This window comes from Microcaecilia unicolor, chromosome 13, assembly GCF_901765095.1.
Source record: "Microcaecilia unicolor chromosome 13, aMicUni1.1, whole genome shotgun sequence".
NCBI lineage: Eukaryota > Metazoa > Chordata > Amphibia > Gymnophiona > Siphonopidae > Microcaecilia > Microcaecilia unicolor.
Window position 1 is genome coordinate 83064732 of NC_044043.1, and position 9536 is coordinate 83074267.

A 9536-nucleotide genomic window follows, 5' to 3' on the forward strand; every position below is an offset into this window, starting at 1 on the left:
TGGAGGCGCACCGTCGACTTCCGTATTATAACAGCAGCAGCACAAGGAGGAGGGGAGCGGCTCAGGCACCAAATTTCTTTGGTTGGCGAGGATTCGTCATCCCCACCAGCTATTTAACGGAGTGCTGCAGGTTTGAAGGGGGCCTGAGCCCAAAGTGTGTGGGGGGGGGGGGGGGGCATGTTCTCATGGCCCCCTCTGCGGTAAAAATAAGACACATTTTTTTATCACTGGTGTGCACCCCATAGCAAGCTCTTTTAAACTGCAGTAAACATGTGCTAGTGCTCACTGCAGCATGGTAAAAGGATCCCTTAGTGATTATTATTACTTTCATTTGTACCCTGCGCTTTCCCACTCATGGCAGGCTCAATGCGGCTTACATGGGGCAATGAAGGGTTAAGTGACTTGGCCAGAGTCACAAGGAGCTGCCTGTGCCTGAAGTGGGAATCCAACTCAGTTCCTCAGTTACCCAGGACCAAAGTCCACCACCCTTAACCACTAGGCCACTCCTCCACTGTTGCTACTTTTGAGATTCTACATGGAATGTTGCTACTATTGGAGTTTCTAGATGGAATGTTACTACTATTGAGATTCTGTTGGTACTATTTGAGATTCTACATGAAATGTTGCTATTCCACTAGCAACATTCCATGTAGAAGTCGGCCCTTGCAGATCACCAATGTGGCCGCGCAGGCTTCTGCTTCTGTGAGTCTGACGTCCTGCACATACGTGCAGGACGTCAGACTCACAGAAGCAGAAGCCTGCGCAGCCTTCTACATGGAATGTTGCTAGTGGAATAGCAACATTCCATGTAGAATGTCCAATAGTATCTATTTTATTTTTGTTACATTTGTACCCCGCGCTTTCCCACTCATGGCAGGCTCAATGCAGCTTACATGGGGCAATGGAGGGTTAAGTGACTTGCCCAGAGTCACAAGGAGCTGCCTGTGCCTGAGTGGGAGTCGAACTCAGTTCCTCAGTTACCCAGGACCAAAGTCCACCACCCTTAACCACTAGGCCACTCCTCCACTGTTGCTACTATTTGAGATTCTACATGGAATGTTGCTACTATTTGAGATTCTACATGGAATGCTGCTATTCCACTAGCAACATTCCATTTAGAAGTCGGCCCTTGCAGATCACCATTGTAGCCGTGCAGGCTTCTGCTTCTGTGAGTCTGACGTCCTGCACGTGCAGGACGTCAGACTCACAGAAACAGAAGCCTGCGCAGCCTTCTACATGGAATGTTGCTAGTGGAATAGCAACATTCCATGTAGAATCTCCAATAGTAGCAACATTCCATGTAGAATCTCCAATAGTATCTATTTTATTTTTGTTACATTTGTACCCTGCGCTTTCCCACTCATGGCAGACTCAATGCGACTTACATGGGGCAATGGAGGGTTAAGCGACTTGCCCAGAGTCACAAGGAGCCTCCTGTGCCTGAAGTGGGATTTGAACTCAGTTCCTCAGGACCAAAGTCCACCACCCTAAACAGCAAAATACATTAGCTTGTTTGTGTCACCGCAGGATGATGTTGGAATTATCATTATTATTAATATTTAGCTCACACCCCAGGAGCAGGTACAGTAGGTATTTTCCTCTCCCTACAGCTGCAGCAAAATCTGGACTTGGCATATGTTAACGTGGACTTTCCCATTTGCTAAGCCTAGATTTGCTGTGTCCTTGTGCCAATGTTCACATTAGTGCATTGTACTTGCAAAAAATTGACACAGGAACACTTACAGGCTTATTTTCGAAAGAGAAGGGCGCCCATCTTTCGACACAAATCGGGAGATGGGCGTCCTTCTCTCAGGGTCACCCAAATCGGCATAATCGAAAGCCGATTTTGGGCGTCCCCAACTGCTTCCCGTCGCGGGGATGACCAAAGTTCCTGGGGGCGTGTCGAAGGCGGGACTGGGACGTGCCTAACAGATGGGCATCATCAAGCGATAATGGAAAAAAGAAGGGCATCCCTGATGAACACTTGGCCGACTTTACTTGGTCCTTTTTTTTTTTATGGCCAAGCCACAAAAATGTGCCCTAAATGACCAGATGACCACCGGAGGGAATCGGGGATGACCTCTCCTGAATCCCCCAGTGGTCACTAAGCACCTCCCACCCCGAAAAAAACAACTTTAAAAACTTTTGTCTTTTTTCTCTAGAGTATGGGTGAAGGACGTCCTGCGCTATGCCTCCGTCCCTGCGACAGGAGTTGAGGACGTCCTTTGCTATTTATTTATTTAGATTTTGCTCACACCTTTTTCAGTGGTAGCTCAAGGTGAGTTACATTCAGGTACACTGGATATTTCTCTGCTTCTGTCCAAAATGTGGATGTTTCTGTGAGAAGGATGTCCATGTGTGCTATGCCTCTGACACCCCCTTTATTTATTTGGGCTTTGGATCACAAGTGGCAGCAGTGGGATTTGAACCAGCCACCTCTGGATTGCAAGACCAGTGCTCTAACCACTGGGTCACTCCTCCACTCCACTCCCTTCAAATTTGGCCATCCCTGTGGGGGGGGGGGGGGGCAGTGTGCAGGTCCCTGGGGGGGGGGAGGTATGTGTGTGTCAGCGCATGGACACCTTTCTTTCAAACATTTTGGACATCCTCAACTGCCCCCCCCCCCCCACAGGGACGGCCATATTTCAAGGGAGTGGAGTGGAGGAGTGGTCTAGTCTGCATTAACTACTTCAGCAGTACCCTTTGCCAGTCAGGTGTTTTAGAATGTCCACAATAAATATGCATGAACTTGATTTACATACACTGCCTCCATTATATGCAAATCTCTTTCATGCATATTCATTGTGGATATCCTGAACACCTGACTGGCAAAGGGGTACTCCAGGACTGGATTTGGGAAACACTGATCTAGTTAGTGCAAACTAATTAGAGCACGCTAGCCGGATAGAGCTTCCATGCCCATTCCCCACCCATGCCAAAACATTTTAAAAAAATTAATTGCATGCGATCGTTGCATGCTAAGAGACAAACTACCACAAAATGCTTCAGTGTGTCTTGCAGTCGGCCTTTTTTCCTGCATTAAGCATGCGTTAGTGCTTAATGCAGTCTTGCAAAAGGGCCCCTGAGGCAATGAAGAATCAAATAGGCTGTCCAAGGTCACAAGGGGCATCAGGTCATCAAGTGCACAGAAGGGAGATGGAAAGAGGTGAAGGATACAGAGGGCAGGTACATCATTGGAGTTAAGGTCCCATGAAATTCCACAAAGGACTTGGATAAATGGCAGCAAACAGTGAGTCTCCCTCGGAAAATCTAAGTGTTCACACTTTATCAGAGAAGTTGTGAGGTTGAGGTGAGATGGCTGGATAATAACTTTTATCCCATTGAGTAGGAGTATTCCAAAAATGTGAGCTGTAGTACAGTGTATTGTGATTAATAACGCAACTCTGAATATTCTGTCTTTCTTCAGTTACCATTATTGTCACCCGAGCTCTGATTATCACTTCTAGTATAGTCGGGCCGGTTGCCTTCATCTGTTTGCTGCTGGGCTTCAAGTATTTCATCTGCTGTCAGGAACTTTTTTCTAAACAGCAGTTCCTTGCCCTGTCCGCAGGACTTTACTTCCTTGTCGGTAGGTGCTACTGAGACTTTTCACCTCCACTTGGGCTGCAATGTTTTATAAATGCATAAATACCTGCTAATCACTAAGGAGAGCTTTCACCAAAGTGCGTTAAGCTGTTAACGTGCAAATTAGAGCGCAGAAGCAGGCTAACAGCTACCGCAGTGGCATGACGTTTTACATGCGCTAATTTGTGCATTAACTGCGTTTTGTTTTGGAGGCAGGAACTAGGTGGGTCATTGGAAGAGAACGGGGGGGGGGGGAGGGGGGAAGCGCATGGTAATTAACATCTGCTAACTTTCATTTATGCAGTTAGCATGGCTTCATTTAGCACATGCTCATTGCGACCAGGTTCTATGTACGCTAATGCACATGTCCACGCGTTAATTCCAGAGAACATGCTGGGCACGCCCCCAACGATTCCCATGCTGCCTTTGCACCTAATGCACACTGATTTATGCTATTAGGGGACATTGGGGTGAAGTCTATAAATGTCGCCGAAAAAAGCCCACTTAAGTGCTTATTCTATGAGCCACACCTAAAGTTAGACGTGGCTTATAGAATAGTGTTTAAGTCCCGAGGGTCATATGTAAATTTAGGCATGTCCATTTGCATCAACCAAAACATGGTGCAAATGCCCCTGCCTAAATTTACGCGTTTAACCCCCTTATTCTATAGTTGCGCGTGTAACCCAAACCACACCCATGATTCGCCCCAAACTTCCCATGACCCTCCCACTTCTGTGCCTCTTTTTTTTTTAGATGAATGTAAAATTTAGGCGTGGATCATGTGCCTAGATTTATGTGTGTACATCTTAATTCATTCCAATTAGCACCAATAATTCCTTGTTAAAGCCACTAATTAGCTTGTTATTCATTTCAATTGGCCTCACACAATTTTTTGGTGACTTATGTGCAAAAACTCAACACACTTTAGTAAAATTTACTGTACACTACTTTGAGTGAATTCCTTCAAAATGGCGGTACATAAATCCTAATAAATAAAAATTAAAAAAAACCTAAGTGACAAGTTTCTGTTTTCAGGCCGTAATATTTTCCTCTTTATCTGCTGTTCGTGTCACGAGCTAAAATTAATTTCTACTTATTAATTTCAAGGCTCATAATTTGATATTTCCTTTGGGGCCCTTTTACTAAGCTGCGGTCTAAAGCGACCTGCGCTAGTGTGGACAGAAATTGACATGCGCTGGGCCATTTTTTTTTACCGCAGTGGGTAAGAAGTCTTTTTTTTAAATGGGGCAGTAAATGGCCGTGCGCTAATATTAAAAGTACCACGTGGCTATTTACTGCCTGAGCCCTTACCATCACCTGTTTACTTGGCAGGAAGGGCTCATGCACTACTTGTGCATTAATCAGGCCAGCGCATAGCAATGTGGCCACGCTGCCGATTACCGCTATGGAAACAGCACGTGCAAACTTCAGAATTACTGTTCGGTGCCCACGCTACCCTGGCGGTAGTGCCGATTTTGCATGCGATACCCATGCAGTAGTCCTACCGCAGCTTCAGGGGCGTAGCCAGATACCCAATTTTGGGTGGGCCTGGGCCCAAGATGGGTGGGCAGAAGAACCCCACCCATCATCTACAGGTGATTTGGTCTCTCCTTCTCTCGCCTGCATGCCATATGGTCTGAAACATCCCCCCTCTCCCGCATACCTTTTAAATAGCAGATTTTCACTGGCAGTGAGAAGCAACTAATACACACTGGTCATGTTGGCCCTACAGCCTTCCCACTGCTGCAACTTCATGTTTCCGTATAGCCGGGAATACGTCAGAGGAAAGGCTATGGGGCCGGTGTGAGCAGTATGTATCAGTCGCTGCTTGCTGCAGGTGAAGATCTGCTATTTACACGGTATGCAGGAGGGACAGTTGTTGGGAGTTTTCAGCTAGTTGGGGCTTCGGAATCCCTGCCAACGACATCATAGATGTGCTGCTACTGGGTGGGCCTGAGTCCAAAGTGGCCCACCCTTGGCTACGCCACTGCGCAGCTTAGTAAAAAGGCCCCTTTATGTACTAATTAACCTCTATCCTTAAGAGCCTACCAGTCAATTGAGAAATGAATATGGAATTAATCACTGCCCTTTTTTTTAATGTTGAGCCCTCATAGTATTTCAATATTTCCTTTCTCTTCAGATTTCCTCCTTTTGGAATGCTATACTTTGGTCTTACAGTTGTATATGTTTGATTCTGTTATGTATCTGTTGTTTTATTGATGCATTATTTTATTTTGTTGTAAACCACTATGAATGATTTGCATCGCATTGGCAATGCACAAGATCTTATAAATAAACAAAATAAAATTTAAAACAACAGTCAGAACTCCTCCTCCTAAACATATCTGCCAAAGCTCATGTTTTTAATCCTCCATTGTAGTTTTCATAACCTTAAATCAAACTGCATCCCCAGTTACATATATTGAAGCAAAAGGCTGAGAGAAGTGAGCAAATGAGCAGATTAAACTAGCTCACTTCTATGAAATGGACAATGAGCATTTCTAGCTACTAAACCTGTCTGCATTTTATATTTCAGGAATTTCCTCCTCTGCTGGTATCATAAGATACTGTATATATGTGTATTATGTTCATCAATATGAGGTATTTATTGTATGTATTTTACTTGTTTTACTCATTGTAAAAGTGGTTCCATCAGGGGCATAGCCAGACCTAGGTGGGAGGGGGGGTCCAGAGCCCAAGGTGGGGGGGCACATTTTAGCCCACCTCCCCCAGCCGCCGAGCCCCCCTCCCCCACCGCTTTCAACCCCCACCAGGTACCTTTGCATGCAGGACGTCAGTTAGGACTCACAGCACAGATCATCGAATGTGCCGGAGACCGGTGCTGAAGAAAACGAAGGCTGGCGGGAGTTGGGGACCTGGTGGGGGAGAGGCGGCGGCAGCAGGAGGGGGGGGGGGGTCGAAAGCGGTGGGGGGTCAAAAGTAGAGGGGGCCCATGCCCCCGTGGTCCCACCTAGTTATGCCCCTGAGTTCCATACTTAATGGCCAAAGGGAGGAAACCAATCAAAAGAAAGAAATAACATATGACACTGAAGGACAGCACATTTTCCCAACATATCTGAAAATCAGCTGTGCCAAGATGGGAAGTGGAAAGGCAAATGGGAAAATACTTTTCTGGCTAGTGTTTGAATTTGTCAGCCTGTGCTTTCTTTGGTGCTTACAGACTAAACTTTTCTGTCACCAGAAGGCAGCGGCTGGATCTTGGAATATATTGAGGTGTCTTTTTACTAAGCCATGTAGGCACCTACGCACACCCAACGCGCGTCAATTTTGAGTTACCTCCCAGCTACCGCATGGCCCTTGTGGTAAATTTATTTTTGGCGCGCATCCGCTACACGCACCGGAAAATAAATTTTCTTTTCTGGTGCGAGGCAGAAACCGGATGGTAATCGTCATTCTACACACATAGATGATTACCGCCCGGTTACCGCATGAGACCTTACCGCTAAGTCAGTAGCTGGCAGTAAGGTCTCAGACCCAAAATGGACACGCGCCAATTTTTATTTTGCCACACGTTCATTTTTGGCAAAAATTTTAAAAAGGTCTTTTTTACAAGTGCGCTGAAAAATGGATCTGTGCACACCCAAAACATGCGCCTATACCAGGGGCGTTGCCAGACTTTGGCGGAAGGGGGGTCCAGATCCTGAGGTGAGGGGGCACATTTTAGCCCCCCCGGAGCCATTGAACCCCCCCCCCCCCGCAATTTTTGACCCCCCCCCCCCCGCCGCCACCACCAACTTTGACCCCCCCCAGTGCCAACCCTTTTGACCCCCCCTTCCCACACATACATCAGACTCACAGAAACAGAAGCCTTGCAGATCAGCAACGTGGCCATCCCGGAGAAGAGGACTTCGGCTGGCGGGGGTTGGGGACCCCCGCCAGCAAAGGTACCCGGCGGCATGGGGGGCCCGGGCCAAATCTGCGGGGGCCCATGCCCCTGTGGCCCCACGTAGCTATGCCCCAGGCCTACACTAACACAGCCCATTTTTCAGTGCACCTTAGTAAAAGGGACCCTGAGTTTTCGCATGCTAGCAGTTATATGAAGTCGGCCTTTGATTGGCTCAGGGGTTTCTTCCACTGCTTTGGGCATCTAGTTTAACCAGAATCCAGCACCATCATTCTTCATTCACAACTATTTCACATTCTCTCCTAAATAAGTCCAGTTATGGCAGCCAGAGTCTTCCACTAGTTCACTTAACTGGTATCCTGCAATCATGGGTCCTACATCTGACCACTAGGTGTCACCGTTCCTCCTTCCTGCTCTACCTCTTCAGCATTCTCAGTCCTACCCACTCATGCAGGTCCTTCCATATGGCAGTGCACACAGTACTGCCACTGAGCCATGCGGGCTGGCCTTAGATGTGTCTTTTTTATGTAAATTAGTCATCTATTTTACTGCAGCATAGCATTGCTGAATTCTAGCACATTTGTGTCTTCCCTAGTAAACTGATCTATGTTACTACTACTACTACTTATCATTTCTATAGCGCTACTAGACGTATGCAGCGCTGTACACTTGAACATGAAGAGACAGTCCCTGCTCGACAGAGCTTACAATCTATTTAGGACAGACAAACAGGACAAACAAGAGATAAGGGAATATTAAAGTGAGGATGATAAAATAAGGGTACTGAACAAGTGAATAAGCGTTTATGTCATTTGGAGACATGTAAATAGAACTATTCAGTGCCTGGACATAACTGAATATTTACAAACAGCAAAGCTGCATCTGCTTGTTTGCTTTTCAGCAATGCAGGTTCATAGAGGTGCACATTGTCTTTCCTTCACATCCACTTGACACTGGACAAAACACTAGAGATATGTGATTTAGGGGCGGCAGTTCCGCCTCGAGCGCACACTATTTCCGGCGCAATGAAAAATATTTTTGTAATTTTTACCGCACTATCCCAGTGGTAATCGGACAGCGGTTACCGCAGGAGCCCTTACCGCCACTTCAATGGGTAAATGCTCCCCGTCACATGGCCCCCCTAACCCCCCAGCACTTACCAGGGATTTTCTTAGTTGTAGAGTGGTAGAGATGGAGCAATCAGTGAATGTTTTTGACTTGTTGCTGCCTGGGTTCAAATTGGCACCTATGACCCTAGAGGCAGTCTTGTACGACTACTCAGGGCCGCTGAGAGGGGAGGGTGGGGGAGGGCAAGATTCCCCAGGCCCGTCCTCCAAGGGGGGCCTGACACCAGAAGGTTCTGCTCCTGGGGGCCTGACACCAGAAGGTTCTGCTCCCTTGGTCTGTCTCTCTCCTGCTCCTGTGTGTCGGGACCTGGATGATTGTGTTAACGCAGTAACCTGCATACTGGCAGATATATAGCTTTAGTGCCTCCTAGTGAATCTGGACCTTGGCTTCTAGTAGCTCAGAATGTTCTTTCACTTCCATTGCCTCTTATTTTCACCCAAAATTAGTTTACGTTTTTATTACAACTTTATCTTATCTTTGCCATGTTATTTCTTTGAAACATATCTTCCTTGCGTTCCCTAGGTGTCCTTAAAAATCCCAGGATTTCCCAGCTTTGAATATGGCTACTCCCTCTGGATGGCTGTAGGAGGCAGCTTAGGGGCCATAACCACAGCTGTCCTGTCCTGTTACCAGGTCTTACGCAAACAGAAACCCAGGACAGATGTGATCAAGGAACTGAATGCAAGCAAATACTCCGGTGGTCTGGAAGCAGTAAAAACATATGTCTAAAAATGGGACGCATGGAAAGTTAATTAAAAAATTAATGTTACCTTGTACAATTTTATTTGAGCATCAGTTTTTATATTGTTTTAACTTTATTTAGCTGAATATCCTGTTAACTATATAATTTCATGGCGAAGCAGAGATTTTTAAAATTCAGTTTATGTGGCACATAGCGAAATACAATAACCTGTCCAGCTGTTGTTAGCACCTGTGGTTTACTGAACATTATAATGTG

General features: G+C 46.4%; 1 protein-coding gene across 6 annotated transcripts in view; it reads left to right on the plus strand.

The window, feature by feature from the left end:
- The window catches only part of LOC115456559 (claudin-16-like), a 63117-nt gene extending 53581 nt beyond the window's left edge, over window positions 1-9536 (plus strand). For all 6 annotated transcript variants that reach the window (XM_030185717.1, XM_030185722.1, XM_030185716.1 and 3 more), the window contains 3 exons: window positions 3428-3589; window positions 6122-6186; window positions 9101-9536. In XM_030185717.1, coding sequence (XP_030041577.1) covers window positions 3428-3589; window positions 6122-6186; window positions 9101-9307 — 434 coding nt within the window. In that variant the 3' untranslated portion in view covers window positions 9308-9536. The remainder of the gene's footprint in view (window positions 1-3427; window positions 3590-6121; window positions 6187-9100) is intronic.